The sequence below is a fragment of the Pomacea canaliculata genome, linkage group LG2 (assembly GCF_003073045.1).
Source record: "Pomacea canaliculata isolate SZHN2017 linkage group LG2, ASM307304v1, whole genome shotgun sequence".
Classification (NCBI taxonomy): Eukaryota; Metazoa; Mollusca; class Gastropoda; order Architaenioglossa; family Ampullariidae; genus Pomacea; species Pomacea canaliculata.
Window position 1 is genome coordinate 15,443,416 of NC_037591.1, and position 23,148 is coordinate 15,466,563.

General features: G+C 44.3%; 1 protein-coding gene across 1 annotated transcript; it reads right to left on the bottom strand.

Moving 5' to 3' along the window:
- Nucleotides 1-500: 500 nt before the first annotated feature.
- LOC112557298 (F-box/LRR-repeat protein 7-like) lies at nucleotides 501-19,984 on the bottom strand. The gene is given in 4 exon segments (XM_025227065.1): nucleotides 501-1,223; nucleotides 1,226-1,519; nucleotides 3,437-4,330; nucleotides 18,857-19,984. Coding segments are annotated over 4 exon segments (1,782 nt in total). The 5' UTR covers nucleotides 19,014-19,984; the 3' UTR covers nucleotides 501-786.
- Nucleotides 19,985-23,148: the final 3,164 nt, after the last annotated feature.

Genomic DNA, 23,148 nt, shown 5'->3' on the forward strand with positions numbered 1-23,148 from the left:
AAATCCACAGCCACTCCAAGTGGTATCATTTAAGTTGATGACCATTTTCTTTTGTGAGAGTCATGATGATCGACCTTTCATAATCTTTTGCATTCAATGATTTTCTTAACTTGCACACAGCCTAATTTTTTGTTGTTGTCTGAAAGTGTTGACTAGACACAAATCAGCAATCAACACTTGACAGTTGGAACACATTTTTAAAAATTTCTTATGCAAATAAGTACTTTTTCCATATTGTTTGCATCATCACAAGTGTCACAGACATTTAGTCCTTTTAGGTATGAAATGTTAAGCGTTTAAAAAAAAACCTCCCACCCAAACATTAGCTTAGAAGAGCTTTGGAACGGGAAAAACACGTCGAAAATGGCGAATGAAGAAAGGGGAGGTAATACTTATCTACATACGATATACTTGATCAGCAGTTACTTCTCTTTGTTCGTCAGTAGGCTTTGCTGTGGAGAGGAAACTGATTTTGCAGCGGAAAATCTGCATATTAAATGTTTTTTGCAGCAAGTGGTCCCCCATTATTTAATTATCTAGTACACATTTCTGTCAAAACTGCAATAACGCAGAAGATAAACCCTGAAATGCAGTCAACTGTTTGCAACAAGTCTGTGGGATCAGAGCGGTAGCCAGCGTCGCACAGCTGTCATTACCTTGTCAAATGTTTTCGCAGAACACAAGTACTGTAAACGAAGTGATGCAGCTGAACGAGTCACGCAGGTCCGTGTGAGTATCCAAAGGGTAGCGGTGGGGTGGGTAGGTTGTGAAAGAACATAGAACATATCAGCAGAAGGCTGGATTAGTGTGTTCGATAAGACACCGACGACAGTATTTTTTGATCGTGCGGTAGGCTTCAGGCGACAGGTGACAGTCCTGGATGTTGAGCTGCTGCAAGCCACGACAGTGGTAGGCCACCAGCACCACGCCCTTGTCCGTGACAGCCTCGCACGACTTGATGCTCAGCTTGCGCAGCTGAGGGCAGTACTGCGCCAGCACCTGCAGACCCTCGTCCGTGACGTCACACTTGCCGATGTCCAGCGAGCGCAGGCGCGGGCAGTTGAGGGCCAGCTGCTGCAGCGAGTGGTCCGACACGGCCTCGCAGCCGCGCACGTTGAGGTAGCGCAACTTGCTGCAGTGCCGCGCGATGTACTTGACCCCTTGGTCCGACACCTTGTCGCACTTGGCCACGCTCAGGTAGCGCAGGCTCTCGCCCAGGCGGACAACTCGCGCAGCCCAAGGTCCGTAACTCCGCGGCAGTCGCTGATGCTGAGCTCGCGCAGCGAGTAGCAGCTGCTGGCCACGTGCTGCACACCTTGGTCCGTGATGCGCACGCAGCGCCGCAGGAAGAGGAACTGCAGCTGACTGCAGTGTGCGGCGATGAGTCCAAGGCCGGGATCCTGCAGCCCCACGCAGTCTGTCATGTCCAGGTAGCGCAGGTAGATGAGCTGCAGGTGTGCCGCCGTGCCCTCCGCCAGGATTCCTGACATCAAGCGGATGGAGGTGATCTCCGAGCAGCCTGGAAAGCACGAAAAAGAACAATGTGATGACAACTAGCACGTGCGCTACTCGTTTTCGAATGGAGATAACCTGTTTTCCAATCAATCCGAGTTTTCTTGAAACAGGACAGGTGTGATTCAGGTTAATTTAAATGATTTTGAATTACTGCTGGTGTAAATGAAAGTGTGGTGACTATACTACAGCAAATACTTCACTGACATATTCCATTAAATTAATATGGGAATCAATATTTGGAATTTGAGAATATACTTTAATTCAGATCTACCGAATCTATTTTACAATATAAAAAAAGAGAAGACTGCATAAATGTTGTCACTGTTGCTAGTAGTTTTATTTTGTTAGTGGGTGCCTGTAACTGGTCTCTTCTTTTCCCAATTTAAAGACACGCATTTTCTCTCTCTCTCTCTCTCACACACACACTTTCATATGTAAAACATTCACTGATGTCTTGTTATAACTGGCAATATTTGCAGCACGATTGAAATCCTATAAGCGTTTGTTTAATTTCTTCCTCCCTGCCTTGCGTTCATTCGTGCTGATTCCATTCCACATCCTCATGTTCGCAGAACCCACTGTAACCCACTCCGTGAAGTCTGTGGGTGCTGACACGTGATAAAAGAAAGATACAACAAGCCCTTCTGTCCCCTGACAGTCACCCTTGTGAACAGGTTTCGTGAGAAGTACAAGGGGGTCCGTTACCTGACGACAATCGGTGGCAATGGAACCACTGCGCTACCGGGGCCCCGCGATACGACGCGCGATAACAAGATGTCGCCGACTGTGCCAAGCGTGAAACGACCTAGCGTCCTATGTCACGGTGACAAAGACACTGAAACACCGACAGGTTACAGGCTAATAGGCTGACAGATGGGAGGAAAGATAACATCAATCAGATACGTGCTTCAGGTGGATAGAAATCGAGTCCCAGGTGTCTGTCGATGGGGGCGTGTAAACGATTTCCAAAATTTTCCATTGTGATCAGTGGAGTTCCTGACAGGAGGTTGTCAGCAGGCAAGTCAATAGAAATGCCTGTGTCAAGCATCCCTCCGGGGTCGTAGAGGGTATTTGAATACAGGAACAGTTGACAGCCAGAGAGCATGATTATCAAGCGACTTGTTCACAGAAAGCCGCGATGATGCCACATCAAAAGAGAAACGATGGTTATAAGATGGGACATCACGATGTGAACAGTATTGTTAACATGCGGTGATCAACCTCCGAAACCAGACCTTCATGAATGGCGAAGCTGCTGTAAATACCTCGTCGATGATAAAGAAGATCAAAATAAACTGAAAACTGATTGGTCCGGACGCTTGGCGATGTGCAGCAACAGTGTCGGTGTGACCCTTTCCACGTCCTGCGGCCAGGTTATGTTTGACAAAGAGGAAAGGCCTCCCTGGAATTTCTCATTAGTTGCTAAAGCAAATAAGCGACGTAAAGACACCACGTGACCTCCTGTGCGCCATCACTGTGATGGAATGTCGAGAACTGTGGGCTTCAACAGCAAAGGTCTGGCAGGGGCTCTCGAGACTTTTCCACGCATTCCCGAGCAATTTCGCTAAGCTCTAGTGTCTGCGGCTTTGGCCGAGCTAAGCCTATTGTAGTCATGACACCTGGCTTCTTCAGCGGACATTGGCTTTCCACGGTTCCACACCCCTTTAAACTGAGCTATTTTGAGAGACTAATGATAGACGGCAGTTGCTTGATGGACACCCCCCCCCAAAAAAAAGAACGGTGATTAATACTTCATTGTTCGCTAACTGATAATCTATTTTTGATGGAAGAATTTTAATTAATAAACAGTGACACTTACGTTGACTTCCTCAACACGAGAACTAAGACTACACAGCTAGCGAATAAAACGTGAGGTAACAAACAAACAAACAAACAAACAAACAAACAAGCACACACACACCTGTAACGTCCAGGTGCTCCAGGTTGACGCAGTACGACACGGCTTCAAACACTCCCAAGTTGGTGAGCTTGGTGCAGCCCTGCACCTCCAGGTAGCGCAGCTCGGGGCAGCGCTTGGCCACGGTGTGCAAACCTTTGTCCGTCAGCTGCTCGCAGCCGTTGAGGTTGACGCGCTCGAGGATGACGCACACTTTGGGCGTGTTGTAGCTCAACCGTCGCGTCAGGTACTTGAGCACGCGGTCCGCCTCTATTGCACTGTTGTTGATGACGATGCTAGTCCACAGGCTGGGGTCCCACACGAGGTGGTACCACCGGCGGCACACTCGCGCGCATCTGCACAGGTGGTCCGTGGGCAGGTGAGAGAAGACTTTCAACAACACATCGTCCGTCAAGCGCTCAAAAGGAGAAGGCCGGAGATACGGGTGCTTGCCCTTCGTCGTCGTCCTCACCACCTTGGCCGTGTCCTGAAAGTCCATGAAACGGAGTCTAGTCCGCAGGGCCTCAACGTCCACCTCACGAGGTTGGTACTCGCTCGGCCCCGATCCTGACCCCGACCCGTAGCAATGGGCGGGGGGCGTAGCGGATTTGTACGCCAAGGGTGAGGCCGGCGATAACCGATGATTATGTCCGAACTGATACTGTTGTTGTCCCGACATCGGGGTGGGAGTGGAGGCTTTAGGGTTGGGTGAACTGGCCCAAGAGGCCGTTCGAGTGCCGGAGTCCTGAGAATTGCGGTCGGAAAAGTAGCCATTGACGGCGTAGTTCTGTCCCCTGGGACCTGGATGGTCTCCCTTGAAAGTAGAGAGGGCGACAGGAGGCGGACAGTAGGCGGGGACGTCAGAGGCGATCCCAGAGCTCGTGGACTCGTGCGTGGACTCCACGGTCTGTGGGGAATCTGCAGCAAAGAGCATTCTTGAGAAATCTCGGAAAATCTTTCGTAAAATTACATTTTATTAAATAAAAGGTCTCGCAACCGTTTAAACTGCAGCACACGATAAAAATATACAAATGGTGGTGGTGGTGATGATGATGATGACTTCTAAAAAAACACGATCTCCGAATAGGGGTGCATGCTCTTTGCAGAATAAAAACACTACACTATGGTATCGAATAAAAGTTGGAGATTACCTTAAGGTTAATTGGTTTATAATGTTAAAAAGCTCACCGATTCTCAAACATTACACTACGGCAAAGGTCTGAAATCTGTATCTAACCTTCATTTTATTTAAATGTCTACCATATTGCAAAACACATTGTTTTTCTTCAAAAGTCTGAGGTCAGCTACTTTACAAAGTATTTATTTCCTAAACAAACCTAACGGTCTCTGAATACAAGCCTACAACCATCAAAAACAGGGTTATCCTTCCGGTCTGTGAATGCAAGAACCATGGAAAGAGAGAATTAATTTTCCACGTTTGCACTTACTAAAGCGAAATCTTAATTCACTGATGTGATTTCTAAACTTCAATATCAATTCATGGTTTCCTTTAAGGTGGTACTGAACATTATTCACACCCGGAGTAGGAGTCCGTCCGCGTGAAAGAAGTCCTGAAGTTCAGCAAGGGCAAGTAATCAATGCACTGCAGGTGAGGCAATGAATATCTGGGGCTGTGCACCGGAAGTTGAAGTGGATGAAAGAAACAATTATTCGTGGAAAGCTTTCACTCCAACCCTTGACGCTTTTAAATATTCTGACCGTTTAATTTAAACAAAGTTTTCTTTTGTTAGCGTGAATCTGTTTGTTAGCGCGAGCGATTGTGAGTGTGTGTGCGTGCATGCTTGCACTCTCAATCAAAAGCTGATCATTGAAAGGTAAGTAAGTGAAGTGATTACTTAACAACAGACATAACAAAGGGCAGTGACACTTGACATCTCTATCTCTTACACACACATACGTGCTATCGCAGGTGTTAAAGTATCATCAACAAAAAACTTGCTGACAGGTGACACTTAGCAGGTTCTCTATACACTCAAGTCCATCCTTTGATAACAGGACTTTAAAAACGCAAGTCATCTTTTCATCTCAAGTGCGTTATCACAAGCAAAATTACTTCTAGAAAGTTGTCGCAGCTTGTGATTTCAAAAAGGGGAGGCACGGCTGACCATGTTGTTTCCTCCCATCCAACCCTCTTCCAGTGAAACGTTACATTAATTTTGTCATTAACGATGTCACTGATTTTATTATGTTGGATTTTTTTTTTAATGCTCCATTGCCCGCCATTTGCCAGTATTACTGTCAGTGAGGAAAGTGTGCCCCTCATTTTTGCAACAACTAAATGATTATTAATTTTATCCCTTTGTTAATCTTGCTTTTATAAATATAAAATGTTTATAAATAACCATACAAGAACGAAAGAGGATTCTTCAAATGTACATTTCGTATGCATTCGTGGTCGCATACCAAAACAATAAAACTTAAGGCGTGTTCAACTACTTTTAACAGTTTGAAGCCAAAGCAAACGCAAAAAGGAATATGACAGAAAAAAACAGTAGTTGTTTAAATTAAATACATTAACGAAAAACGACCGAAGGATTCAGTTATAAATAATATTTACTTGCAACTGTAGTTCAAAGTCGCAAAAAGGTATTCACGAGGGTCGACAGGGCAGATAAATAAATGTACTGAGCTCTCCACCTTGGGAGGCAAGTGCAGTCTTTCAAAGAAGAGATTTGATCCCCGCCCTCGCTTCTCCAGCTGACATTCTCGCGGGAGGCCACGAAAGGTCAAAGGGCTTTTTTACTTCCTATAGAAAAGAGATTGCACGGGGCCACTTCGACCCAAACACTCAACTCGTGAGAATGTAGACAGAAACGGCCAAACACGTAGACGGGCCAGGTGGTCACGTGACCATTTTCATTCCCTCCCAACACGGAGGCGTGCAGCAAGGACTGCATTCCTAGTGTTCGTATTATTTTTCCGTTTTATTTATAGAGATTATTGTCTTGATGACACGGTTATCTAATCAAATTTATCGCCAGTTTTTGCAGTCCACCACAAGATGGTGTAAAATAAAATAAAGTGATGTGTGTACCAGAACACCATCTCTCAAGAAGTCTTCATTAGTCGAGCGATTGCACATGGAATGAAGTAAAAATGGAAGAGATTCCTATGAAATGCTGAACAGAGCGACCGAATGACGGGGATTCGAAGAATAAAAATAACTCAGAATCCACAGGTAAAAGATAGACTTCAGCCTAAAATATCTTACCAACAAGCAACTACAATAAATATCAAATAAACATCCTTCGCTATCATACTGCAGGAATAGGCCACTCTAGAAAAAAATTCCAAAACCCACTACACGAATAACTTATAAACTCATCATCTACACAATCCAATAACAGTCTTTGAGATAACCATGATCTTTTCGCTGATAGCGGTTTGGAATGTCCTCTTTGTAGGACCTTTAAAAAAGAGGGGTTGGGGAGTGTAGCCCTTGACAGGCGGTTTTCAGACAGTCGCCGAGATAATCGACGCTGACTAACGGAAATCTTTTCCACCCTCGACTGCAGGAAGAACAGTTGGTGGGGTACATTCAGTGCAGACCCCGGGGACATTTGTCTTAATTGGTTTTCTCACCACCAGAAGATCTACACCGACAGTGGCCGGTGAGCGCTGCAGGTTTCCCAATATCGTTGAAAGGTCGTTACCTGTGAAGTCAATTCAGTCTTCCCTCCCCTGCTCCATGCCAGTAACCTCCCCCCGCTTGTCAGACCCAGCTTAACCTGCTGGATTCATTAGCTCGTTAAGATACCAGCCTGTCCAACGTTTGTAGAGACATACCTTCACACACAAATCAGCTGCGACAAAAACAACTCACCCACGTAGCAAACTGGGTGGCCTGTGATTTTACTCTCTACAAGTCGGCCATGTGTGTTTGGAGGTTGATGGCGCACAGAGTTTATAGCACATCCAGCAGTCCTGTGATCATCTGCCATGCTCTGTCCCGCAAAGAACTGTTCATCTCACCCACAAGAAATTCGAAGAAAAATCTAGCAATAAAAACTTCGTAACCGTTGTTCCTTTGTTGTTGTTGTATGATTTTTCTCAGTTCCAGACTCATCTCCGATGGGTCACATCTTCAGAAACCTTAGTCTTCTCTGTCTATTGCCCTTAACTAGCTTTTCCTGGCCGTCTGCGCCTGCCCCGTGACCCCTTCACCTTTACCTTGCGATAAAAAAAAAAAAAAGCTATGCGAAGAGACTGCAGATGTCTTGTTAGTGAGCCAACCAGCTCGAAAGTTGTAAAGGATGCTTGGAAAATTAACAAAAGTGAGCAGAGGGACACGAGCATTCACTCATGACAAGAATGGAAGCTCCGGGCAAAACTCGACCTCACAATGTATATTAATTATGATTCAGGTATGTCTTTTATCAAAGTAATTTATATTGCAATGTTCCTTAGGTATCAACATCAGTATCAATCAGTACAATATCAGTAATACATGCCTTCGAATTATGCATAATGCCTACTTTGACAGACAGCTTCAAGAATTAAATCTTTTTTAAAAAATCCAGCAAGATACCTTCGCTTCTGACATATTCCAACCAGTCTTTAATAAACCTATATATATAAAACAACACTACATGCTCCAATAATGGACTGGACTCGAAAGTTGTCTCTGAGACAGACGATCCAAGAGGCGGTAACTACAGACCACGGGTACATTTAGGATTACTCTAGAATTACTCGATCTGTAATTACAGGTACAACCTCGGGGAACCTGGGAGCTTCTTGTCCTTTTCCAAATATCACCCGCAAGACGGTAACCTGTATCAACACACCCCTCTCTTTCTTTAAAAATTAAAATACCTCCAAGGTATCCTTACCTCCACCGTACCACATCGGAGTGTACACTGGGATAGGTGTGAGCAGACGATATCCATATTATCTTAATTTCATTCAACTCACAAAATAAAGCTGCCTTTTAGGCAAGCTCCCCGTACCTCACGTTTAGGTAAAACTTTTCATCTTCTCCTATCTCGCTTGACTGTATATTATGATCATAGATACAGGAACAGCTTTAAGGAAATCGGCCTTACCGGGGGCAAATGGTTATGAAAAGGTTCAAAGTTCGTGCAAGGATCTTAGTAGTCGTCAGATAAGAATCTTGGTCAGATAATTTCATGCGAAGTCGCTTGTTTGTGATTTCGGAACCATCTGACAGGGATTAAAAATAACAGACTAGTAGTTCATGACATATTGTTGTTTACACTTTAATTATGTGGGTCGCGTTCACGGTTCATGTAAACAAATAAGTAAACGTTTTACTAAAGGACGTTGGCGTTTGAGAAACCACTTGCACAGACCTGGCACTCAGCCGACCGCGTGCCCTTCGACCCCACTCTCGAAATTTATGGTATCCACATGGAGGGCTGTGCTTGCTCTTTGATAAACTTTACGCAAGTCGCAAGTGGGGAAAGGGGAATCAGTGGTTGGGGAAATGGGGGACAGGACAGGGGGTGTGGTCATGGTGGTGGGTGGACAGCAACGTGCGAACAGTTTCTTTCAAAGCAGCTTGTGCGTGCTGGCGACTTGCCCGACATTTCTTTGAACGAGCAACTGAAGGAGGGAGAGAAGGAGGAGGAGGGTGACCACAAGTAATCCTCCCCAAGGCGTTGTGAAGGAATGTTTTGCAACACTCTGTCTCGCAGCACTGTCCTCGTCCCTGAGATATCTCCTCCCCAAATCTCTGGCTGGACGTGGGCAGGGGATGGCACGGCCTGCTGTCCTCTCGTCACCCTTGTCCCCTAGTCTCGCGAGATTAGTCACTCTAGCACCACCTACGTGCGCACGTGCAGAGTATTGTAGTGAAAGTCTAGAGCGCAGTCATTGGTCATCGTCTTTTGAGGTCTTGTGGATCGAGTGGAACCTTTTGTTTTCTCCCTGAATCGAGTATATACAGCCGCCATGGTTTGTCAGGAACTGCGACACTAATTTTGTTTAGCGTCTTCACAGGTGGAGGGACTGAGGTAGACAGGGGGTGGCATGGTTGATATTATGTGGCATTAAGGATTCTTGGACTATGCATCTCTTTGATATAAGTCTGATTTATACTATTACATGTATGTAAAAAACATTTTTTGTTTAATATATTGCTAATAAATTTTTGATGTCTCTGACATCAAAGAAAACTCTGATATCTGTGTTAGCATGTACTTGTGAAGTATACACAAGGGGGAGGTACATGCCGTTTGACTTGGAGAAAGACTCACCCCCTAATGCGAGAAAATGAAATACCTTTGGGGCGACGAGCTCCACCTGCACAACCTGTCGTGTTTGTAGGTGTCGTCAATGCCATTAATTACAGTGGTCGCCCTCAATGGACATTCACTCGGGAAAGAACATTTTTCAGTAAGAAATAATTTTTCTCACTGCGCGCGTTTTTATAGAGCGGGTGGGTGGGTAGGTCTATGTAAGCATTTTTAATCTTTCGTTTTAGAATGTATGTATGTACAACTAAACCCCGAATACAAAAATCACGTTTAAAGTTAATTTCTTCGTTGCCAAACGCCTTTCACACAAAAAAAACAAACAAAAAAAAACAAAAACAAACAAAAACAAACGCAAAGACAGATACCAACAGCGGATGCAGCGAATAAAAATATCTTTCATTACCAATTCGAATCCATGTTATTCTAGCCTTTTCACTGAGACCTACTGTCTTTTTGGTTTTAGCACACACCACACCTGGCTTGGCATGGCTAAAAATAGAAATGCAACGAGGCTAGAAGACTGTGTTCGTTTTCCCCTTCAGGTCAAGAAATAACTGTTGGCATTGAACTCTGGGCTTTGTGTGACCTTTTATCCGGTTCTTGGAAGCTATTACAGAACTCTCTGTGTTTGCTTGGCTTCAAGGTTAAGCCGGAACATGTGAACAAACTTGTGGATACTCAGCCTGGACTGGCTTAGAAAGAGAGCATTATGGGAGTGGTGATGGGTGGAGACAAGTGGCAAACTCTTGAACTAGAAACAGGTGTGAGTGTCAGAAATCTGCCAAGGAAAATGCGTTTCCAAGGAGAGTAGCTGGTATTTACATTAAAATTAAAATAACCACAAAAAACCTCAAGCCACGGACTATGATTTGGAGGAGAGGATTGTTGTGAAGAAAAGTGAGTTCAAGAAATTAATGGGTATGTAAAGATATTAAGCTGAATTTAAGTTTTCGGCCATGTTTAGGTTTTGCTTTGCTGGACAAGAACTTTGCCAGTAGGTGCGTCATTGTGCACGTGCGTGTATGAATGCGAGTGTGTGCGCGCGCGTGTTCATTCAAGCGACAAGGTGACAGCATGTAGCAGGATGTCGCAAACCCCTTGCGACCAACAATAAACACAAGGTCGAGGCTCTGAGCCTTGGAACAACAGAGTTATCGGGCCTCGGCATTGTCAACAACCTTAAGGGCGCTGGGCTACTCCTCGGCCTTCCAGCAAACAGGCCTGCCAGCAAACAAGCGACAGCAAACATGCGATGCTGCACGTGTGCACTGACCAACAAAACACGCCCTGACCAGCAGACGGGCAGCGACAACAGTTCCTTCAGAATCCATCTTCCCTCTTCAATCCTTATTGTCGACCGGTTGGTATCCTGCGCCCTTTCTACAACACATCAGCTGACTTAAAAGCCTCTATGGACATTTCTATGGCATATAAATATATAATACCCGTGGTTGTCTGTAAGCAGACGTCACATGCAGAGAAAGAACAGCGTGCCTGAGACGAGACCTGAATCCAGGACAGCCAACCCTGACTATTTTGGTGACAGGCGCGAACTGTTGCGCCACCAGACCGCCCATAGAAGCAGAACAAGTTTCTGGTTTTGTGTGGTTTTAAATAGCTCTCTTTCTCACACACACACACTGTTTCATATATACAGAAGTATTTATCGAGACATATATTTTTTTTTAATGTGAGAGGAAGTAAAAGAAACCGGAAGTGGTCAGCATAAAGTAACGGGTCATTTCTCGGCATCGCGAAAATAATTGAACTTTGTTAGGTTCGCCACTATTATGCTCTCACTGACATTAATATTTACATTTTGTTGACTTCACAGACACTTATTGTACGTTTTCCTATCCCTTGAGTGTTTCTCTCGCAAGTGGCATCGTACTGTCCCATCGTCTCTCAGCTTCACATTGAAACTCTTTGTAAGAACCAGCGACTATCATTACTGAACGCTGATAAATAATTTCTAATCAAAATAAACTAAAATGCACTCGCCGTTGATTTTCACTTTGTTCATGGTTGTTACTACCACAGTACACGTGCTGACATGACAATGACATTCCGTATCGAAAGTATGCCGACTGTTTCAGTCACGTGTCGGAGATAACTGAACCGATACGGTAATCAAAACATGATGCAATGGGACAACAGCGATATGGTCGAGGCATTAATAAATGAAATGAAAAGAGTCACCAATCGACACCAAAATGAGAAAGATTTTATTTTAACCCACTGACCGGCACAATACTGCTCCAGGGTTATCATTCTGATATTCACTAGCAGGACACTTGACAATACATACTGACCCACACACTCAGAACCGTTTAGTACCTGCAATTCCAGCGATGACTCAGCCCATGGCAAGATAGTAATGAATGGAAACAGCTTGGGGGGTAGGGGTCTGTAGAAAGGGGTGAGGGTTAGTACACGAAGTGCATGAAGTACGCAGAGAAACCTCCCAACCTAGTGAAATCCAGAAGCTATGACCCAAAAAGATGGCATAAAATCCTCGTTAAACTCATGACAACCGAGTGTTATATTACAGACAGGCAGACAGGAAGGACAGAACGCTGAACACAGTCTCATGTTCGTATTGTTCGAATGTCTGTCTGCTTTCATAAAAATGCAAATGTGAAGACTGCGCTCAACAACTTACAAGGATGACCCACCACAGCGCCTACATTCCCTTCCTGTGGCTGTTGTGTGTGTTTGTGTGTGTTTACCCGCGCCCTAATCGCGTAAAATCTGAATATATCATTTTTTATGCTCGATCCCTCACAAAAGCCGGGTGCAGTGCTGTAGGTGACACGAAGACCGTCAACACGACAATTTCCTTTACAGGGTGCACGGACATGGCTCTCCACGCGATCCCCTCGACACCACCGTTGTCACACACACTAACTACAGGCGAGAGAATCCCAACCCACCCGACCCCACATACCCCGGGTGGATATTCAGCTCTATGCCGCCGCGATTGACACAGGACTGGGACCGGCTGAGTAACTGCACGGCTTATCAAGAATTTTATCGCTAAGACCCTCACAGGAGCTAGATAACAGTCTAGCCACTAGGGGAAAAAAATAACCAACTATTTTATCCAGTCTCGTGAATCGTCAGCAGATTTATAGCGAGCTTAAGATCATGAAAGCTGTCTCGACGACTGTTTCTTCCAGCTGACTAACGATGGGGTGGAGGAGAAGCACAGTTCGTTACCCCGAGCCTTCAGCTCAACCCTCTCTTTTCAGGTGTGCGGTGGGTGCCTGTAATTACTCTTGATGTGTACCTCCTATTGAGTTCCACGTGCGCCACGATGACATCCGGGCGTTCGGCGTTCGGTGGCTGTGGCTGCTGACACAGTTTTCTAACGGTCCCATTCGCATGCAAATGAGGGAAACGCTTGGAAGTTCAGTGGTGCATGCCACGGCGAGGAGATTGAAGGAAGAACATCGTGTGACAATCTCGGCTTGCCTGGGAATTTAGAGTTGTCAGAGAGGAGATCGCACACCTGTTCACCTGCCTTTATTTTGGGCGAGTGGTGGATGCACGTGATGTCCGAGAAAAGTGGCGAAGCAGTTCACTCAGTAACAGTGTGTATAGTGTTCTCAACATGTACATAGGAACCGCAGACAAAAATGCGCACACATATACATTTATACAAATAATCTTTTGTTTAAGAACATTGCGATGTGCCGTTGCCATAGTTGCTAAGAAATAATGGTTGATTATTTATAGAGCGGCTTTCTCTTCGAAAGGAAAGGAAGTGATTTAAATTTTTTTTAAAAATTATATAAAGGTTCAATACTAGAGAAATGTCTATTACAAAATCTCTCACAGAGAGAGAAGTAAACAAAAGCAATATCATTCTAGCTTTGTTGACAGAGCTTGGTGTGTCTATGAACCTCTCTGAACAACAGTCGTCGACATTTATCATCGCTATGTTTGACTACAGTACATTTCTAAGTCATACAAATCACCATTAACATCATCAAATATGTTACACATTTTAACCAACCAACGGTAAGCCAAGCGATTTGGATTTACTGCAGGCCACACATTTCATTCATACACATATATATACCCTTCAGCGTGAGAACTATTTCCTACAAACTCAATAACAAAGCAATCAGACCAGTTTGTGTGGAACTCGATGCACCAAACCTCGAAGTAACGGATCCTCGAGGCATGTTGATGTGCAGAGCGAGTATAAGCAGACTATCATCCTCTCCCCCTTCTTCCTACCCAGCTTTCTGACTGTCAACCTACTCCCTTCTCTCTCTCTAACAACTATGAGAAGGCTCGTATCACATTTCAGGTTTACAGCCTCTGTTCTAACGAGGCCACAACACGTCCTTTAACAAATACTTAATTATCATTCATATTCCTTTTTTCTTGTTGATTTATACTAGGTAATACTGTTTATTTAATAATTTTATTATAGTATTGTTTTTTGTTTCGATAACAATTTTTCACTCACTGACATGCCGTCGACATTGGCAAGAAGTAAAAACACCAAAATGACGCGTGCGTGTGTTTAGATGGTATATTTATAATGTGTGTTATGTGTTGTTTTAGATTGTTTTTAAGCTACAGAAAGACAAAATTTTTTATCTTTTTAATGATTTTTTGACGCTTTTCATGAAATGGTTCATTTTCGTCTATGTAGACTCTTTTTTTAATGTCCCTTAATGTCCTAAACAATAATTAAAGAGCATTTCAGTTCTCTCTCTCTCACAGACATGCATATATAAACATCTACATCTCATCCACAGCATCCAGAAAGAGTTGTGAACAAACTGTGTTTTCTTAGCTGAAAAGATTGTGAACTGTTTTCAGGCAGGTGTGATTTGTGAACTGGCTTTTACTGTTATTTGTAGACTGCAGGACAATTAAACGTATAAATCGTCTGCAAAAACTGCACCGGCGAGCTATAAATCGTGTCAACAACACAAGGACTCTCAACGGCAGATGTGGCGAGGTAGCCGCTAAATAACAACCACGGAGGCCGGCGAGGACAAAGCCAGGGTCACGAGTGGCAGCCATCTTGGAAAAAAACGACTTGGCACATTTCTTTTACAGTTTTTTTTTAAATCTGTCCATTCATGCAATGATGGTTCATTAAAATAAACTAAACATACATATCCTAAGGCTGAGTCTTCAATTTGTCAAGCTCCTAACTAACCCGTCTGTGTGTGAAACTCGCCTCCCCTCTCCCCACCATAACAGCATCATCTTTGGCACTTGGTGTCTTGTATCTCCTATCAACTACCAACTGTAACATCAATCACTGTCAGATAACATCCACTACCTTTTACCTGCCAATTATTTTTTTGTGAATCCTTCCTAGGCTAGTGTAAGTTACAAGTCGGTACAATCTCCTCTACTCTACCTTCCCACCCGTCATCTGTCCACACCTTCAAGTCGCTTCTACAGGTAAGCGCGAGTCTGGCTCGGAGGACTTCGCAATAAGGGAGGAAAGGAAATAAAACCGCGATCCCTCCAATGGTGTCCGCTTCCATTCTGAAAACCCCAGCTTCCAACCCCTCGTCGACCCTCTCACCGCCTCGACAGTTGTGGGGGAACCTTGCCAACACCACGTCGCCTCCTGTACGCTGGGAACGGGCCGGAGGGCGTCTCACCCGTTGGTTTGCGACACAACAGGACTGTCAGACACATGACCCAGACCCAAGACGGCGATGACATACGGTATGCAACAGCAGGGGGTTGGCATGGAGCCGAGACATTCTGCGTCCGGAGGGAACAAGAAAAAATAAAATAAAGAGGACTGTGAACCTCGTCTCATGACATACGATGGCTTGCGTGTGGTATCGCTCTTATTAAGACGAACCTCGCTCTTGGCTCGAGTTGATGTCGTTTTCAAAACGGTAATTGATAGTGTGCTTGAGAAGAAAGATCTTATTCGCCTCTTCCTGACCTTTCTACTTCGTGACATAGCTGGGCATCGTACCAGCAAATTTATGCCCATAAATACCTCGGGAATTTTGAAACTAAACCTTGTTTGAGTACACCTTGTGGTTCAAGCGACTCGCACAAACTTTTTAAAAAAAAAGTTTTGATGGTAAATGAACTATGCCATCTTAAATATCAGAGACGAGATGTGGTTTTCTTTATAAAAGCTACATGCTAAGTCTGATCATCTAAAATGTCTGGAAAGAAAATAGCAAATTCCTTTCACTACAATATATTTTTAGTTCATTTCTAGAAATTCCAGAAAGGACATATAAAAAGGACGTACAGAATCAATAAAGAAAGGCAAACCAACGACAGAAGAGCAAATGAAAGACAATGATCGCGGAATGGAGCACGAAATGAAGAAAGTATACTTTATAGAAGGAGGAGGAATGTACAGTCATTTTTCACTGCTCTCATTTGCAATCTTGTCGCCTCAATACCAAACATTTCGTATTAACAGATCATGTAGATTAATCTCTTGCGAGTTATTAATTCTTAATGTGATTAATCATTTTTTTAAGTTTATGCGATCAATGAAGGATAAAGATTTTTCTCTTTCCTACATCAGCACAACCAGGAATGAGGCGGCCACTGAGAGAAGACAGGTTTGGTTCCTCCTCTACCATCCAGAAGCAAGAAGGTGGGAAGGGTGGAGTTGTGGAGTCTTTCAGAACAGACAGGTTGGGTGGAGTTGGTTTTCAGTGCAAAGGTAAGTGACAAACAGGGTCGCACGTGATCCGGGGTAGAGGCCCGGGTGAAACTAATCCTAGTGAGGTGTTGGAAGGCCTGGCATCCTGTTACAAGTTATGGCTGGCCAGGCGCGCCGGCAGCTGTCGTCCTGTAAAGTTTAACACCAAAGCAACACGTGACGAAAGGGATACGAAAAATACATAAAACCATACGGTAGGGTGTATGAAAACTCGGGACCGACCTAACGGGGATGGCAACATGATGATTGTCTGGTATTTATGCTGATCACCACCCGACCCACCCCGAGGTCTGTCCTTGTGTACAGTGAGTAGTGTGCGTTCATATGTACACGCTGCGTCTAGCGTTCATTTCATAATCAGGTCGCTGGTAATTAAAACTATTCATTGCTTGCAACAAGAGCGAACAGAGAGACGAAAAAATATTAAGCTGTCGACATAAAACTGTCTTGCTTCAGACAGAGTGTGAAGGATAAAAAACATGTTTGTTGAGATTTTGCATCTGAGGTGGATGTGCCCACAGGCGATGTCTAGGGCCTGGGTCAGTCATCTGGTGACGTGGCAGACAGGTGTCTGTGAGTGGGCAGGAGGAGCTGACTCTTCTAGCTTATACACCGACACACAAATACACATACAACACGGAAATAGTTGCATACTCCGACACAAACACACATACAAGACACGTGCACAAACACGCGAATAAATACACAAAGGCATAACCACACACTCAGATACGCACAAACACACACAACTAAACATATAACCTCTCTCTCACACACACACTTAAATACACAAACACACATGCGTAACTTCACACACTGACGAACACACACATAAATACACAATCACATGACATCAGACACACACAAACACAAGAGGGGAGGCTGCTGTGTCTCAATCAAGCCAGTGGGCATTATTGTGACGTGACTAGATCGTCAAACGGCGACAGCGGACTCCAGTGAACACGTAACACGCCAGCCACAAGGCCTGTAATCAGCTACCGTCCCCCTCCCTCTTGTTGTCTCCGAGCGGTTGTTGTCACGATCAGCCACTTGACGAGCCCCCAGCAGCGAGCCCCAAGCAAAGACCATCGTGGATCCCACCGACCACCACGTCCAACACGAACATCCGTGATCCATGGATCCTCTCTCTGCGTGATGGTGGCGCCGTTTGCTTGAGCTCATGTCGAGTGATCAAGTGATCAGGCTAAGGTGACATACTGTCATATGCTGCGTGACGTCACTAGGGGTGCACCCTAGACAATGCTCCTGTCAAATCATTTTTTTAAAAGGTGTGCACGCGAGCTTGCTGAGAAAATCTTAATTTCGGGGTGCTGCACGAAATCTGATGACTACTGACGAAAATCAGTGGCCATCGCCATCGTCAGAAAGCATCCAAAAGCAATAGTTGTGAAAACCAATTAAGTTCAATAAGTAATTAAACTTTATATATAGTGAAAGAACGGTGACAGTAGCAGGGAAAGACTAATTTTAAGTACTTACTGGAAGGAGCCAAAGAAACGATGCTACAAATATAGTAACAGACGTTTCACTCAGTCATCTGCTACAAAAATTACAAGATGTAGAATGTGATTTTAAACGGTATTTGAGAAGCTAATGATACAACCACGATGCAAAAGGTTTGGGTATTGAGTACAAAGGACAAAAAAATTATAAATAAAAACCTATTTCATTATTGTCTTATTTTCTCGCTGGATGTGTCTAGCCCTGTCATCTGTCAGTTCGAATATCTGTGTACTATCTGTACACAGTTTGGAAGGTAGGCGGTCCTGCCTTGGAGTGGCCTGTGAGGTGTGAACAACCAGGGTGTGTACATGGCAACATTTATCTGCGTGGGTTCGCGTTTCCGTTTATGTACACATGTACTTCAAAGTACAAACAGGTAAAGTAAAAGGCTTCCCCAAACATTTGTATGTTGCTAGGAATGTGCTTTTCTCGGGGCCAGTGAGGGCGGTACCCATCTCCTCTCCCTTTACCTTTCCCCTACCCTCCCTAGTCAGGTACCCAGTCTCGATTTTTGGGGGGAATATGCCGTGCCACACAGGTATCGAACCTTCTAGGCTTCGTATTCGGACACCAGTGTTTCTAACCACTCGGCTAGATGTACAAACATCTTGCATTTAGCAGAATCGGATGGAGAAAAGGTACACAAGGGTCCAAAATGTAGTTCCCGGATTGTCACAGACTAAAACCAAGACGAAAATCTTATTGGGATAAGTCAGTCCTCCATCTCCTCCCATTTTCTCTCCTGCAAACACACAAGGGGTTATTTCTGATCCCCCCAGTAAACTCCGTCCAACCCTTCACGGATCGAAGTGTGCTGAGGTCAATAGGGTTAAGTACACTCGCATTCCACTCACTGCAAACAAGGCATTCCTGTTGCGGACTGCTCCCTAATCATCTCCTTCGCTGCGATAATGATGAAGTGGGTGCTGATTAGATAGAGAAAGGAATTTTGTAGTCAGGGGCTAAAAATAAAGGAGGGGACAAAATGTAACCTACCGATGCCGAAGAGATCCATGAGCACCCCATTCCAGTCGGTGTGTTGTTTTAACTTTGGTTTGCCGCTGCCGTAGGGAGTCACAGGTGACACGATGGTCCTTGTCGCAGAGGTGGTGCGATCCTTACACTGCCTAGACCGTCCCTGTCGGTACTCCATGCTGCCGGGATCCACCAAACCTGAAGTTCTGTTGACTTTAACAGCCCACGTCAACACAAACAAAACACAACAGACGGGCTCCTAGCATGGCAGGCCACAAAATTAACCAGCAGTACCGGTGAAATGGAAGTTCCTCCATGACTTCTCGATCAAAAGCCAACGGGAGGTCTTCCCCCCGCGGGGGGGGGGGGGGCGAAACAGCAAACAAAGCGATGTCCCTTCTGGGTCCAAGTCTGGATGGAAGGTGTATTATTCCCGCTTTACGCCTGATGACACGAGTAACTCTGCTCCATTAGACAGACGGGAGCAGCCATTGCTGCCCCACTCACCGGCTGTTTCCACTGCGCCACTCACCCTCGACACTCGCGTCCCCGACACCGCGCCCGCGACACGGCAGGTCACGTGACTTCACGTGCCAATTTGCATATGTTCACAATAACTCCCTTCGCTCCTCACACCTCCCTCGACTGCAGCGAGAAAAGTAACAGAAAAACTGACGAGGAACCGCTTGGGGGAGTCAGGAGGGTCCCCGATATGTAGAGTTTGTGGAAAGGCGGTCTTTTCAACCTTTCGCGGTGTCGCTGGCAAGTGCACGCTGAAGCGTCCTCGTACAGGTGTGTGTCGGGTTAGAGTTCGACCATTGAACGCATGTAAGGCTTGAACGACAGTATTTTTTTTTTTTCAAGTATCACCCAGCTTTTTCACAGCGCGGAAACGAAAAATGATGGAAAATCGCATGTTATAGAGTTTTGTTTTTTATTTAGATATACAGACGTACGCGTGGTGTGTGTGTGCGAGAGAGAGAGAGAAAACACAAAATTGTAAAACTTACATATGTATTCTGTACTATAGTCTTCTCCACATCCTACAGATGTTTTTTATACCTAAGATATTCCTCACGTCTCTTAACAAAGTAGATTGTAATAAACATTTCCAACATTCGATTGTAAGTAAATACGCCACCTGTGTACGTTTGAAAAACCAGACGCAAACATTATAATCATTAAGGACTGCATGTGTGTGTGTGTGTACTTAACAAGACAAAAATAAATAAAATAAATACAAAAATATTAATAGGAACACAAGAAACAAACTAATGTAGCCAATACATTAAAAGCAATAAAGAAAACCGTCTGAAACCAAACTAAACACAACGATATATAAACGTTTCCATTTTAATTATTTTATTTTTATTTTGTTACAAGGAGTGGTTTGAAGACTAGCGACTATAGTATTTATATGAAAAGAATTTAATTATACGTATAAGTAAATGTTAACATACTTTGCCAAAATTCCCGCTGTGCTGGCGAGTCGTACTTCACCTGTGTGACTGCGCTCACCTGTTCAAGATCATTAACTCGGCAAAATTAAACGACACAGGCGCGCACTCATTAGCTCCCCTTGATAAGACAGCCTCCACTTGCCAAGAGCAGACTGATGGAGGGGACCTTTGTCCGCGTGTAAAGTTGATTTATAAAGCTGTAAAGGGTCGACGTTGCTTCTTAGATAATAGAATACTCACAAAGGGAACTTTCTACCTCACTAAAGAACTATGATGCAGTTGTAGGATTCCACAACAAAGGTCGCATGAAAAAGGAGTAAAGGAATTAAATAGCTTACAGTCTACAAGACCTAACTAAGGCTAAAATCACGTAACACGTTTTTTCTTCACTTCTGTGAATGCAGCTGGAAATTCAAGAGATTATCAGTGTTTTCGATTGTCATCTAACAATTCTTACTATACTTTCCAAACAAGTAAATACTTTTTTTTTTTAAAAACAAATATTATGAACAACATAGGGTTCTTCTTTCCTTAATTCAATGAATGAAGGAATGATTTAGGCTTTTTTTAAACATAATATTCAGCTCGCTCGCTCTCCCTTGCCGCTTACCCCAATGATATATCAAACTGACAACACCTTCACAGACTCTTAACTCATTTCATCCGCTGTTCAGGTTACCACACATGCCATCATGGACAGATCAAAGGCCTCAGTAATTAACTGTAGTATCTGCTTACAAACGGTCACTGACCCGGCTAGTCCCGACAGCGAGAAGAGCATGGGTCGTGACCTGTTAGTGCCACAAATAGTACCTGGCGTGACTGGCGGCTTACAACACACAGACACCTGAGAAAACACCGCAGCAAGGGGAAGAAACTTTAGTATCACTAAAACGAGCGATGTTGCTGTCATACAGTTGCCTCCCTTTGTTTAACAGATCATCCCTGTTTCCAACACCTATCCAGGTCTCACTCGTTCTAGGGTCGTATTCATACAGCGAGGTTAAGTTTATGCTAAATAAAAATGTTAATAGGAAACTCAAGGACAAACTTGTTGTCGCCGTGGTTACGACACACTGTCCAGACCGGATATTGGTTTACATTACTTTACCCCAGTACGATCCTAGCCATTGTTTTATAACTTCCTCTGCAGCCTTTTTAACAATGGACACTTGTCCCTGAATTATCAGAGAAAACAACTAAACTCTCGCTTCATGTGTAAAGCCTCTTGTTTGTATGTTTGTGTGTCTGTGCGCGCGTAAGCTGAGGACTGAACTGTGGGACAAGTGTGTACTGCCTGCTGAGCTCAAGGTGGAAAGTTGTATTCTGTGTTATTGTAACATCTTCCTAACCAGTTGGTTTAATGACACACACTACAGTCGACTGGTTCGAATTTCTCAAGGAAAACAGCGCATATTTAGTCTTTCACATCTACCTTAACCCGATGAACCACTTACAGTCAGCTGCCTCCTAGGCAATTTGGGATTATTTCACTTTTATCCTCCACCACAGCCTCACACCACTTCTGTTAGTGTAGTTTCGAGTCCCATCCAGTGAAGACAACAGAGAAGTGGTTTAATTTTATGAATTTAATGAAGTGCTGGGTTGTCTCTCGTTTTTCATCAGTGAAAAGTCTAGTCCGTTTGTCAGGCGGAGGTATAACGCAGTCCGGTTGTGTCCCCATCTCAGCCATTTGACTTGTAAATCGTTTTTCCCATCCACCCTTGCCTCCCAGACGGTGTGTTGATCACCAGGTCACTGGTGTCAAGTGAATTCCTGATTTTTTAACGCCGATTAATGGCCGGCGCGTCACGCCTGACTGGCCGCTGTAGCTACCTGTCGACACGAGGGATCCGTACCTGGCGCGTTGACAAATGCCTGTAATCGCCACGGTCTGCTGGTCGCCCTTGATCACGCTTGACTGCTCCCTACACTCTGCTGGTTGTGAAGACTTGTTTCCGAAACTCGCCGACTGATTGGCTGCTCCAATCGAATTATCTGTCCGGAATCTATGACCACGAGGCGGCTCGAGTTACCAGACTGTGATAGTCTTCTGCAGGTGAGAGGAGTTGCTAGTAAAAACCTTTTTAAACACCTCGCTTTATGTGAAGATCAAAGTAACTGCGTTTTACAGAGGACTTGTGACCGAATGCTCCAATAATATTTCCATGCACTCGAGGCGGACAGACTGTAAATACACTCACCTCACCATCCCATTCCTACACGCAGTGGACCGTGTCTGGGTGACGTAACAGGTGCGTAACAAGCGGACACAGGTGAGCAGGAAGGAGGTGGAGAGAAAAACGAGATAAGCAGTGTCACGTTGTTCGTTAGTCGCTCACACAATGCTGTTTACGTACACACTGACCATCACATTCACATCTGCAGGACAACTCTCAAATTTTTCCCCTTTTTAACTCTCCCTCCTTTTCGGGAGGTGGGGACATTGAAAATATTTTTATTTTTAATGTCGACTGTTGGAGTCAATACATCAGTAGAGGAACTCAAGCTTATCCTAGCACCGAAACCATATTAAAAAATTGCTTTTGATGAATATGTTCCTACCTTTTACAACAATCAACTAAATATCAAAAGACTATTTTTTGGCCAGACTATTCACCGTTAGTACCTAAACTGTTTTGTTACACTACTTATACTGCTGGGCTGCAAAAAAATACACTTCTGAAAATAAAACTTTCGCTAATTACACAATGCGAAATCAGACTCAACACGGAACAGAAATACTTTATTTCTTTATTATTTGCTGCAATGTAAACAGGCTGGATGATTACCATAACTAAACCAATTAATCAATCCTTTCCAATTTCCCGTCAGTAAAGTTCAGACTGTCAG